The following is a 12405-nucleotide window of genomic DNA, read 5'->3' on the forward strand; positions in this document are numbered from 1 at the left end:
TTCATCTGCATCATAGTTTCCCAAAGAGTCCAAAGGTAATGTCTGCAAACAATTTTTATTTTACTATCAAACCAAAGTGCCAGCATGGGACCACACTGACTTCCTCACCTTTTCAGATCAGCTTCTTTTCCTATTTAGACAAAAAAAAAAACTCTTTGAAAGTTGGTTGAATATCTTTTATTGGCTTCAAGCACATTTAAAAATAAAAATGAAAGAAAAAAACTAATAACTCTTCCAATGGTGTAGATTTCACATCTTTTAGCAACTGTCAACATTTTATTGTTCCACTGTGGTGTTACTACTGATGCACAATACAAAATATTACCAAATGAGAAAGGATCAGCTCCTCTTTGGTTTGCAGCGTGGAGTTAAAAGAGTTAAAAGCTCTACATTCATAGTCTGAGGTGCAGCTTTGTGACAAAATGAGCTACACAATTAAGGGGTGGAGGAGATGCCTTTAAGATGAAAATCCCTGGACTTTAGAGACGAGAAGAATCAGAGCAAAGGATTCTTTACGCCTCAGGACACTCAGCTGTGATAAAAACAAAAAGACACCAGTAAACAAAAGAATGTAAAAGCACTCATGGATTCAGTTTCTTTGTTTGTATGGTGATGAGTAACCTACCGTTCTTTGGCAGCATAACTATGTTTTCATCAAGGATGCCTGTGTCCTTAGAGAACTGCGTGAATTTCTGCTGCAGGTCAGCGTTGACGTCACTACTGCGGGCTACAGGTGAAATAGCAATTATGTTTTGTCTCAAAGGAATTCATAGTTATGTCTTTTTAACAGGCCTGACCCTTCCTGGTGAGTAAAACTTACTGTAGAGCTTGTTGAGAACCTCTGACACACCTTCCTTTGTCTTGATAGTGTGGACCACGGCATAGTCGTCATACACAACATCAACAAAGCGCATGTCATTGTCGTTGTTCCAGGCTGAAAGGAGAAAAACATATTAAAACTTAGGATGAGTGCGATGATTAGGCGCTGTGTGTCCGTGTGCCCCCCACTCACCCTGGCTGTGGAAGGTGAAGCGTCCAGGTGTGTCGGTTTTCTTTGCCAGGTGAGTCATTCTCCAACAGGAACCATCAGCACTGCGCACACAACAATACTTTTGCTCCAAGTCCAGAGGGATCAAGACTTTGTCATCATTGCATAATTAATACATTATTCACATACTTCAGGGTGGCATAAGTCAGATCCAAATCTCCTCCTTCAGTTGGCACCAGCATGGCTGTACCCATCTTCATTGTGTCCTTTTTAGTCACAAACCACTGAGCATTGGTTGCAAAGCCAGCCATGTACCATTTTCCTCCAATCTAAAGCAAAAGCAGAAAGACATGATGAATATTTTCTTTAAATTAGAATTCTGAAAGTATTCATAAATGCACAATGGATGAAATCATTTTCTTCTTCTGCCCTATGAGAGGAAACATTTCTTTTTCATTCTCTTCTGCATGTTTGCAACCACCCAAAACCTTAAATTAAGAGTAGACTCCCCTTACCCTTTCCAGGCTAAAGTCGGGTACAGGCATTATGTCTGCACATGCAGCCAAGGCGCAGGTGAGAGCGGTCAGCATTCTTAGCACTGTGGTCCTCATGGTTTCGCTGGCTCAGAGATTCTCTTGCAGGCAGGGATCTGAGGCGTCAGGGAGAATGTGGTGAGCCACAGCCCGGTGAGTCTTCTTATACCCTCCTGCAGCATCCTCCTTCCCATCCTGTCCCCTCCCCTCTCCCCATTCCAAAAAGAAAAAAAAAAAGAACCCTATCTGGATCTTCTCCAAAGAATGTAAATTACAACTGTTACACAACAGGCACGTGGGCGGAGGAGGGGTGAGGCAAGTACTGTTTTTCAGTGATACCCCAGGAAAACTGACCTATCATGGCAAACGTTTGGTAAGAGCAGGAAAGCCAAAAAACAAGGCATCAGAGTAGCAAATGTTTTGTTCTCAGAATTCCAATTAAAAGTTTTACTATTAAGACTTCACCGTTTTGCCTTGTACATAAACATATAAACCTCTAAGTGTTGCATAATAGTCTGATATATTTGCAATCATTAATCTTACTTTAATTGATTTAAAATGTCACTCCAGGTCAAATGCTGCCTTGGCTAAAAGCTCATGTAAAGAGCAATCAGGATAAACCGTGGCTGTCCTGTATGCACAGTGTTATACATGAAATGCAGATTAGCTGTAAGTGCATCAATTGCTGAAATGTGCTGAATCAGAGCCCCCTTTGTAAGGAGACTCTGCAGGCAAAGACTTGCAATCAGCCTGTTATGTAACTCTCACACACACACACCCCAACACATGCAGGAGTTGGGCTAAGGAAAATTTCTGAACACAAATTTGTAACAAACCCATAGATCCCTTCTGGGGATTCAAACCTGGGTCTTATTGTCTCCAGCTCCCTGTTCTAAGTCTTCACTCGCACGCAGGAGCAAGCATAAAGTCACGCACCCTAAAGGTTGATAAGTATAACAAATCAAAGAATGATTGCAACACAATCAGATATAATGACAATATCATAGAAACAATGAAATTCATTCAATTTTGTGTTTATTTGTGATTAATGGTTCAAAGGGTCTTCAAGTCTTGAGTGGGGGACTGAGCTCCGTGACTTCAGCACGTGGGGACACAGTCTGAAAAACAAGAAGCGACGCATAAGATTACGCAGGAGGTAGGTCGACATCCTCAGCAGAAACGGCATGTTGGATAACTTGTTGACTGATTTGATTTCATAAGTTTAGTGGAGCACATGTGCATCCTGCAGAAGCAGCCTGACCGACCTAAAGATTTTAACCAAATCTGTGATTGTGTACATGTGATAGATACAGAAGGACTAAAAGAAAAAGAAATAACTTTACACTAATAAAGTCTGTTAAATAACAGTTTAATCCGGGACAAGATGAAAGCTTTTTTTTAATATCCTATAGAATCACCCACTAGAGAATTACGCACTAGTTGGTTTAGCTTTCTTAATCCATCGGTTACCTAAAGCAGAGGTTCGTCGGTCATTTGGTACCGGGCCGCATAGAAAAAAAGTATAAATATATATGTATAATTTTTCGACGATCAGAGTCTGAGTGATGTTTTATTTTGAAAAATATAAAAAAAATTGGGGTATTCTCTCCCGATTACAACAGTCGGTGCATCTGTGCCTCTTGACACAGGTTAATTCAGGTCAAGACGCATACTATCTATAACATCCTATCTTTGCGAAGGGGATTTTCTGTGGTTACAGCGACCAAAACAAAGCTACGGAGCAGACTGGACATCAGGAGCACACTTCGTGTGTCATTGTCTCCTATTACGCCTAGATGGGACCGGCTTGTTTCAGAGAAACAAGCTCAGGGCTCCCACTAATTCAACATAATGGGGAGTTTTATTTTCATGCTGTTTGTATTTGATTTTATGCCAGTCGTATCATTTTACTTGATCGTATTTACCCCCCCACACTTTAAAGGCCGGTCCGTGAAAATATTGTCTGACATATAACCGGTTCGTGGCACAAAAAAGGCTGGGGACCACTGACCTAAAGCATTTACTATGAAACCTAAAATGATAAAGAATTGGTATTGATTAAGGATTCTGGTTGATCAAACAAGCAATTGTTATAGGATGGTAAAAAAAATTCCTGGTCATTCCATTAGTTTCTCGTGTTGTGACTTGAAGTAATTTAATTATTTAAAATTAGGTAACAGGAACAAGTTAAGTCCTGTGAGACTCTACAATGTTTTGGTAACAGGTCTAGCATTGCTAGAAAGACTAAGGAGGAGGGGCACTCCAAAGTGCCTTCTCTAAAATTAAACTAAATTTTCCGTTTTGAACATTTTCCAGGAGAGATATAGTTTTTAATGATTAACCCACATTTTGCTTATTACTTTATTCCTTTTTCATAATTAAAATGACCCTTTCATAACACTTCCCCTGCATTACACAGCGGCTTTTAAAAATTGCAATTGTTATTGACAAATATCGCTTGTGTTTAGTAATCTTTATTCCCATTGTGAGTAAAATATTATTGAGGCACAATGATCTCACTTAGTTTATGGTCTTGGTCCACATCACCACAGTGACCTGAAAAGGAAGATTCATCAAATATAAGAAATATGAAAAGTTAAACAGTTAAGAACAGTTTATTTTTTTTTCCTTGGTTGAAATATGCTGCATTTTTGCTTGTTTGTGTGCGTGTTTACTGTATGTGGGGAACGGGAAGAGGTAGGCGAGGCCCATGCCGTGTTTTTCAGCAAGCTGTTCAAACTTAGTTAACATTGGCTCGGATAGATCGTCCACAGTTCTACCTGGAGGCCATCATACAAGCAATTATCTGCACTGTATCACCATAAATTAACAAGACATACAGAAACTCTAGCTTTTCAACCTACTGTAGAGTTTTACTGTGATCTTCCCCTGTTTCTGATAGTACAACACTGCATAAGAGGTGTAGTCTGTTTCTCCAACCACGATGTCAGTGTTGAGTTCAGGACGAGTTCCTGGTGGGAGCAACAAAGATCAGAGTGGGTAAAAGTGGGTTGTGGAAACGTGACAAAGAGCAGAGCCGACCTTTAAGTGTTAGTTTCCCTGTGGTGGAAGTCAGATGATACTGTTGCAATATCTCCCAGCACTGATGATTACTGAGAAGAGAACACGAGAGAATGGATTATGTGATTTATTTTTTAGCATTCCTTTATGAGAAATATATTACATAAAAGTATTTTCATGTGCTTGAAAGAAAACAGGGATTTATGACCCTGATATCAAAATAAGACATTTCCAAAAGTGCATTTTTCAGCTTATGAAAGGATAAAAAGCCGGGTCAGTTTGACCTGAGCTTTATGAAATGAAAAAGTAAAGCTGCTGGATTTAACTTCCTTCCTCCCTTTCCTTGTTTTTGAGGACACACAAACAAGTTTCGTTTTCAGATATTTGCACACTCAGATGACTTCATTATTTTCACAAATGCATTTATGGATTGGAAGTAATTGCATCCATACTTACTGTCTGGTTTTAGTACTAACTGAGAAAACCTGGTCAGAGGGACCTGTTATTGTCATGACAGTCGGCTCCACCTTGGTTCCATGTTTTATTAGGTGGGGACACTTGGAGGCTGCATTAAGGAGATACCATGTTCCTGTCATCTGTAACAGAAATGTGAAGTTACACAGAAAAGAAACAGACACGTTTCCCGAACATAAGCCTGTTTTTTTTTTTTTTTTTTTCTCAGAACATTTTTGTTGGTGCATTTATTTTATAAAATTTGACCATCTTTGTCTTCATAGTTGCTATTATGTTAAGGAACTAGTGAATCGATGCACAGCTCTGAGAAGGACAACATTTTCCCACCCTAATTAGAAAGCTGGTTATAAAATGGGCACTGGATTGAGAAACTTTTCATATCAATGATGGCAAAAAAAATGTATAGGCTGTGGAAAATCTATGGTTGTTCATTCTGTCAAGCATGTTTCTTTTTGCTGTTGCCAGGTACAATAAAAGGCTCCATTCACAATGCAAATAAATGACCTCAGCATCAAGAGAAGTAAGAGGAGCTGCATACACCGATTTGTTATGCCAGTTATTGTATTTTATTTAATGCAAAATGCATGTTAGAATTAAAAACATCAGTATTACTATATGTTATGCATACAAACATGACAACAATATGATGCTGAAGGGCCGGTCCTCCAGACACTTCCAGCTATAGTGATAAAATATTACTTCAACCTATTTCACCTTGTTAGTTTTCCTTCACTATGAGACCACCTGCTCATTAAATTTTTGTTCATGTTTGTAGATTTGAGTAAATAAAGAAGAAGCTTTTCAAAGTCTAGATGAAATAAATCTAGGTGTTTGCAGCAGAAGCTATGCTTATACAACTGGGTTGCAAATTTAATTTAAATGTAAAAGTCCATAGTTGTGACTGAAAGAGAGTCAGAAATCTTGCTTATTTTACAAATTCTACAATCTTATGCTTATAGAATGTAAGGTCTGTCACCATCATAACATGTGAAATGAAAGGAACACTATTGTATAAAATGTGATGTTCTGCCAGGATCAATTTACCTTAGAAAAACTCCCTGTATTGCATCAGCACACCACTTACTCTGTTTCTCAACCTAGCCTTGAGTGACAAGCCCCAGAAGAATTATTATGCTAAAATATATGACAAGAAACCAATAGAATAAATTATTTATCTAGATTAATGTATTCAGGAAGAAGAGCCCAAGTTTCAATATTTTTGAAGCGGTTTTACCATTTTAACGAATATACTGTAACCCTTGAGAACAGTTATGTCAGAGATCGTACTCTGATTGTCTTTTTTTAAGAAAAAAAATAAGAAAAAAAGCCTGCTGAGTTCGATTGCCTTGTTTTACATGACCCACTTTTCCTAAGCCTAGCCTTTTTTGACGTTGTTTTGTAAAACAACTGAAAACAAGTGTGAAATAAGAGCCACTATCTGTGTGCAAAGGTCAGCAAACCACATGCAGAACTGTTTGCTGTGTGATCAAACAAAGTTCAACTCAGATGCCAATAATGTTAGGGCTCTGTTAATGCAAATCTGGGCATTAAACACACTAAAAATGTATGTTTACTAAATGATTTGATTTCATGGATGGGAAATGTGGCACATACTTATATAAATGCATTTTAATTGGCTGTGATCTGTAGGTAAGATCCATTTTGAATCCGAACTCTGCAAAATGAAAAAGGATCACAGATAATGGATTTCAGAGCTTGTTTTTAACCTTTATCTTGGGTAGATGTACATGTTTTACATTACTAATCTATTTTTTTTTTTTATTGCAAAACTATCTACTTATTTCAGCAAAAATTTGGGAAGAAATCTGCTTATTTCATTTTTCTAAGGTCTCCACAGTTTGTTAGCTCGTGTAGACTACGTTTAGTTTGTAGTCTGCATTTATTCCTGTCTTACCTGATGGATGTCTATATTTTGAGCAGGTGGGGTTGCATCAGTGGGGTTGACCTTTGGTGTCTTTGGAGGGCGTCTTTGAGGTTTCGGTCGACTCTTGGCCCCTCCTACAGCCTCAGAGGGAACAAGGAGACAAAGGCACACCAGAACCACTAGAACCATCATGCAACGACAGCCTTCAGTAATCCTGGAACCAGCAATCACAGCCATAAGAAGCTATCTTCTAGTCAAATCACTGATCTATCAATCCTTTATTTTAAAATCCTCTTCTGGTCTTTCTCCTGGAATCTCTTGTTCAGACTCTTTCTGTTGCCTGCTGTGGATCCCTTTTCAGTTTTTACTCAACCTCCAACATGCTCTCAGAAGATTTGGTCACAGGAATTTTAGAGACATTGTGCAAAACAGGATAGTTCACCTAGTTAATCATTAACTGGTAGAGATGAGGTTTGAGTATTGTGGAGGGTTTTTTTTGTGAAACAGGGGGCAGCAGTAACTTTTAAGAACCGATTTTAGGGGGAAAATGACCAATATCAAAATATGTGTGAGAAACCTTTTAATGGTAACACAATATAATTATGTACAATGTAGACAAAACAGTAATTTTCATCAGATTAGTTTAAAATAAACAAAATTCACTTGACAAACAGTAAAAACATATTTGCAACGACTTAAACTGACATACTATATATATATTTTTTTTTATTAAGAGGGTGGCTCTTGGAGATTTCTTTACTCTTATCATCCAATTCACCTCCAGTGTATAAGGCAGCCCATTTTTTTGGAAGAAATGCTGCAATCATAACCATCATTTCGGCTCTTCCATGTCGGATACACCATTTTCTCTGGGTTTGAAATTTAGGGCTGCGCTGTTTATGCAGAAGCGTTGTCCCGTTGGGTCTGGTCCGTCCTCAAACACATGGCCGAGGTGTGCGTCGCACTGTGTGACAAATAAGCATTGAGCAAGATGTTTTCAACGGCATACAATGATGAGGTTAGCTTGGAAAACAACTCACATTTTTACAGAGGATCTCTGTCCCAGCGCTGCCCAGGCTGTTGTCAGGGCGACGAACCATGGAGGCATGGCTCTCGTCTCGCTCCCATGTACCATGAGCCTCTTTGAATGCAGGCCAGCCTGTCCCTGAATCATACTTGGCTTCTGAACTACAAAAACAGGGAGCAAAAATACCGGAAATGTATGTTTGTTCTTTATCTTATGTTAGATTCTAATTTAAATACTTTTTTTTATTATTTACCTAAAGAGTGGAACATCACAGCAGACGCAGTGGTACATTCCTACTTCAAAATGGTTCAAGTAGATTCCACTAAAGGGCTAAACACACACACACACAGAGATCTTTTACCACCTCTATGCTCCAAAATAAGGGTTTTTATAGTGAAGTTCACTAGCTACTCTTTCACAGACGATACAATTTTTCAAATAAACCACAAGGTAAATAAAAAAGAACAATAAAATGTTAGTTTTTCAAGCAAATGTATTGTTTATTAAAATCTGTCCAAAGAAAGATGCAGTGGAGTATATGTTGAGAGCTCAGTAAAACGCATTGAATAAGAGGGAATGTGATCCATACGATGACACAGTAACTTTATTCTTTACAGGAATGTCTCTCACGCTAACCAGTAGCTTCAAATATCTATTACTCTTCAAGGTTAAATGCAAAACCTAGTGTTGGTTTCACTCATGATTTGGATGCATGTGGCTGTTGAATTTCTTCACAGCATCTTTGAAAGTAGATGGTGTGAGGTTGCTGTTTGAACAAGGGGAACGCTTCATCATCTCCCTCCTCCCCAGCTGATAGCATTACTAAAAGCATTTTCTTCTCTGCAACAAAGCTCTATTTTAGTAAAGAAATTTGCAGGTTCTGCAAAATTAAATACATGATGCATCAGCAAAGCAAATGTCACTTTACATGGCTTAGCTTTTGACATTCTTCAAGGTTGAGGGTGTTCCTCAGTCTTGTTGTCTTATGCTTTAGAGTTCTCTCTACTTGAGTGTTGAGGATAAAGGTTCCAGTGGGCAGGAGTGTGATTACAGATGGTGGTTCCATGCTGTATTCCCAATTCGCACTGGCTCAGTAGAAATATCCCAGGTACTTTGGGGGTACTTAGGTACTTGTGGTTTTTTGCAATGAAGCACCAGAAACATTAAATTACAATGAAATAAAATCTCACTTCAAATTTGACTGAAAAGTTGGCAGCAATGATTCTGGATGTTAATCAAACCTTGGACACATGATTGGCAATGCTCAATGAGATATTTGGCAGGATTTAACTGTCAAAAATGTTGGTTGTGAGGCAGACTGCTATTAGCAGTGCAAGCAACAAAGTTTGTACATTTTTGTCCTTTGAAACATGAGCACTTTCATCACAGGACGTTTTACAGTATGTAAAATACATAACAAAAATAAATGTATAAACTCCAATCCATAACATCACTCCAAATCATAATATAGTGGAACGTGTGTAACATGTCAGACTGAAACTAAAGCATAGGTCAGTCCTATAATGGTGAGCAAAGTCCATATCTTTTGTCATCAGATAAAATATGTTAGTGTCACATTTGTACAATTTGTTAGGTATTTTATTTCATGGATTTATTCTGATTATTTTTTATTTATTTTTTTTTTTTTTTCACAGACAAATATAGGCTACTCACCTCCTCGGTTCCTTTCTCTCTTGTGACAAAATACTGCTCTGGTGTCAGTTTCTTTTGCCAGTCTGTAGTTTTGTTGTAACGTGTAAGAGACTGGAGGCCTGCATAAAAAGAGGAATTTAAATTGTATATATAGGTTTATAATATATTGAATCGCAGTACCCATTTCTTTTAATCTGCCACCACACAAGCTATAAAAGAGGTGCAGGACGCAGCTGCAGAACAGCCAAAGGTCGGGCTCTTTACTACCTGGAGATGTGGAGAAACATCGGATGAATGAAGGGATCCTCCTCGGCTTTACCGCTGATCTGACAGCTGCATGTTGTTGAGAAACCACAACTAGGAGACGAGCGACCAAACGCGACATGTTTCCTCCCGCGGTGCCAAGTGTTGGTGCGTCCGGGTCCGGAGTCAAGTGCAGCGCAGATTATCAGCGCTCCCGCTGCGGCGGATCTTTCATGCTGCAGCGAGTTCACTCTGGTCTTCCAGGTCAAAAATCCAACCAACACCTGAACAGGCCAATCTGGACTCACTTTACCTGCTTTTATTGCAGGGGGTTTGCGCAATGAATGCTTTAGTGCGGTAAGTATACATTCTGGGTGGATTTTTTGTGTGAACATTGAACACAGTAGGGTTGCCAACTCTTTAAAAAAATTAAAAAAAAAGGGACCCTTCCATCCTACCGACGATATGCATTTATTTTATTTTGTAAAAATTTAAATCAAACCTGAATTAAATTAGATTTATTAATATGGGATAGTTCTTTTTTTTAAAGGAAAGTTGGGGAGCCTAATCAAGAGGTGGCTTGTATTACTTTCTACATTCTGAATGTATGAGAGTCTATCTTATTATTTTTATTTTATTTTTTGCTGTAATTAAAAATGTACATCAGTGTGACTGCTTCATGCCAAAAAAAAAAAGAAGACACAAGAAGGTAAAGCTTGTTTATTTTAGGATTTGGATCTCTAGTCCAGTTAATGTTGTAAAAGTAAGTCAAACAGAACTGTTTGTGTTTACATGAAACTGTAATCTTATATTGCACTGCATCAGGTGTAAGGACTGTCAGTAAGGGTTCCAGGTGATGCATTAGGTCCACTTAAAAGAACCACTGCATTCTAGGCCTGATGTATTCACCATGAGAAAAAGTACAGTTGTTTTCAACTTGCAATCAGCAAAAAATTGAAACGATTAAGATGAGGTCAGTTAGGATGTTAATTCAGTGCCACAGTGGCGCTTCTAGAGCAAATTTACCAGGGGGGCAGGGTGGGGCCAATGTTTTGTTTATTGGGTAACCCAACAAAATAATGATAAAAAAAAAGGACAAAAACTCATCCTTATATTAAATGAACTATAGCGCCACATCTCTGGAATCCATATAAACTGTGATTCTAAGACTGAAGCTAAAAGCGCAACAACTTATTTTTAAAATGTTTTTATCCATCAGTAAAATAAACTGAACAAAAAATAAATAAATAAATAGTGTCATGTTCTTGGTTCTGTTAAGTTTTCTTTGTGTTTTCAGTTTCATATTGATTGATGTTTTTCTTTGTTTTATTGGTTTAATTCTTATGTTGTGTTTTCTGGATATATTTAGCTACGTTCACACTGCAGGCCTTGATGCTCAATTCCGACTTTTTTGCGAAATCTGATTTTTTTTTTTTACGTTGCCGCTCACATTTCCAAATATATGCGACTTGCATGTGATCTCCTGTGTGAACTGCAGTCATACAATGCAAGTGTTCCATATGCGCAGTAGAGGACACAATAACATCACAGGCCAGCGTGCACTGTGTTTGCGGAAGTAAACATGGATGGTAGTACCGGAGCGCATCTAGTGGTCTTTTCCAACCATAAAAACACAATCTTTTATGCTCTCTGCAGAATACTGCTCTCCGCATCATCATCTGCCATGGTTGTTTTTTTTCTTGCTGCTTCTGTATTGCAAGGTGTATAATAGCGACCTTTGTCGAGTATTAATGACATTCAGGTCTGATGAATCTGACCTGGCCGATCAGACATAGATCGCATTTGAAAAGATCAGATCCCTAACGGATTCAGAACCACATAGCAAAGTGGTCTGGGTCAGATTGGGAAAAATCGGATCTGTGTTGTTCAGACTGCCATGAAAAGATCAGATCCAGGTCGCATATGGGCAAAAGAAATCGGATTTGGGTCAGTTCAGGCTGCAGTGTGAATGTTGCCTTTGAGTTCTTAGGCTTTTTCTTTGTTGCCCTCTTGTGTTGGTCTCCTTTTTCCTGGCTTCTTTCTAGAAGTCTCTGGTCACACCTGCTCCTAATCAGTTTGTTAGTCCTTTGTTCAATCAGCCATAAATAATCTTCCTGTGCAGTTCCTCAATGCTGGTTTCTCGTCTTTCCCTGGCTCCTCATGCATGTTTTCCCTTATGACTCCATGATTCTGGTTTGTTTGCATTTTTGTGTTGGATTTTTGGATTCCTGCTTCTGTTACCTGTTGTGACCACTCCATTAAAAGTACAAAAACTCACTTCTGCCTCCCTGCCTCTGCATTTGGGTCCTCAAAACCTCAACCAAACCCTGAAAAAATAGTCTGAGGGACTTGTGCATATCACAATTTATCTATCATATGCTGTACTGACCCGAATATAGGATGCCCCTGATTACACTGTAAAAAAAATTATGCAACTGCTTTAGACATTTTCTTAATCATATTTAGTTACTTTAGCACATTTTATATGTCCTGCCCTGCTAACATGAAAAAATTGTGTTAAAGTAACTGAATATGATTAAGTAAATACCAAAAAAGGTTACTTTATTTTTTTTCAGTGTAC

General features: G+C 38.4%; 3 protein-coding genes across 4 annotated transcripts; all 3 read right to left on the reverse strand.

Moving 5' to 3' along the window:
* Window positions 1-161: 161 nt before the first annotated feature.
* Window positions 162-1666, reverse strand: LOC119772519 (lipocalin-like). Its single transcript, XM_038268964.1, has 6 exons — window positions 1504-1666; window positions 1178-1317; window positions 1013-1092; window positions 821-934; window positions 626-727; window positions 162-532 (listed from the first exon to the last, which is right to left on the reverse strand). The coding sequence occupies exons 1-6, from the start codon at window positions 1597-1599 to the stop codon at window positions 513-515; spliced, it is 552 nt and encodes a 183-aa protein (XP_038124892.1). The 5' UTR covers window positions 1600-1666; the 3' UTR covers window positions 162-512.
* An 873-nt stretch (window positions 1667-2539) lies between these two features.
* On the reverse strand, window positions 2540-7317 carry c8g (complement component 8, gamma polypeptide). The gene is made up of 7 exons (XM_038268961.1): window positions 6932-7317; window positions 4999-5138; window positions 4564-4634; window positions 4386-4493; window positions 4197-4301; window positions 4042-4077; window positions 2540-2639 (listed from the first exon to the last, which is right to left on the reverse strand). Exons 1-7 carry the CDS (start codon window positions 7136-7138, stop codon window positions 2620-2622), a joined length of 687 nt encoding a protein of 228 aa, XP_038124889.1. The 5' UTR covers window positions 7139-7317; the 3' UTR covers window positions 2540-2619.
* Window positions 7318-7620: 303 nt separating this feature from the next.
* msrb2 (methionine sulfoxide reductase B2) lies at window positions 7621-10127 on the reverse strand. Of its 2 annotated transcripts, none has more exons than XM_038268962.1 (5): window positions 9849-10127; window positions 9603-9703; window positions 8182-8258; window positions 7942-8089; window positions 7621-7865 (listed from the first exon to the last, which is right to left on the reverse strand). In XM_038268962.1, the coding sequence occupies exons 1-5, from the start codon at window positions 9964-9966 to the stop codon at window positions 7734-7736; spliced, it is 576 nt and encodes a 191-aa protein (XP_038124890.1). In that variant the 5' UTR covers window positions 9967-10127; the 3' UTR covers window positions 7621-7733. The 2 variants fall into 2 exon arrangements, with proteins under 2 accessions (XP_038124890.1, XP_038124891.1); XM_038268963.1 differs by having other exon boundaries at window positions 9603-9700; window positions 9849-10126.
* Window positions 10128-12405: the final 2278 nt, after the last annotated feature.

The sequence above is a fragment of the Cyprinodon tularosa genome, unplaced genomic scaffold (assembly GCF_016077235.1).
Source record: "Cyprinodon tularosa strain WSP-4 unplaced genomic scaffold, ASM1607723v1 ctg711, whole genome shotgun sequence".
NCBI classification, from domain to species: domain Eukaryota; kingdom Metazoa; phylum Chordata; class Actinopteri; order Cyprinodontiformes; family Cyprinodontidae; genus Cyprinodon; species Cyprinodon tularosa.

What these genes read in the sequence shown, in the direction of transcription:
- LOC119772519 (XM_038268964.1), bottom strand. Translation starts at nt 1,599, where the DNA reads ATGAGGACCACAGTGCTAAGAATGCTGACCGCTCTCACCTGCGCCTTG. An exon ending in CTTCACCTTCCACAGCCAGG is followed by an intron (nt 935 to 1,012) that starts GTGAGTGGGGGG and finishes TTCTCCTTTCAG; the next exon opens with CCTGGAACAACGACAATGAC. An exon ending in AGTTATGCTGCCAAAGAACG is followed by an intron (nt 533 to 625) that starts GTAGGTTACTCA and finishes TTTTTATCACAG; the next exon opens with CTGAGTGTCCTGAGGCGTAA.
- msrb2 (XM_038268962.1), bottom strand. Translation starts at nt 9,966, where the DNA reads ATGTCGCGTTTGGTCGCTCGTCTCCTAGTTGTGGTTTCTCAACAACAT. An exon ending in GAGAGAAAGGAACCGAGGAG is followed by an intron (nt 8,259 to 9,602) that starts GTGAGTAGCCTA and finishes GTGTGTGTTTAG; the next exon opens with CCCTTTAGTGGAATCTACTT. An exon ending in CAGAGATCCTCTGTAAAAAT is followed by an intron (nt 7,866 to 7,941) that starts GTGAGTTGTTTT and finishes TTTGTCACACAG; the next exon opens with TGCGACGCACACCTCGGCCA.
- c8g (XM_038268961.1), bottom strand. Translation starts at nt 7,138, where the DNA reads ATGGCTGTGATTGCTGGTTCCAGGATTACTGAAGGCTGTCGTTGCATG. An exon ending in AAAATATAGACATCCATCAG is followed by an intron (nt 5,139 to 6,931) that starts GTAAGACAGGAA and finishes TTTCTGTTACAG; the next exon opens with ATGACAGGAACATGGTATCT. An exon ending in CTTCCCGTTCCCCACATACA is followed by an intron (nt 4,078 to 4,196) that starts GTAAACACGCAC and finishes CTTCCTTTTCAG; the next exon opens with GTCACTGTGGTGATGTGGAC.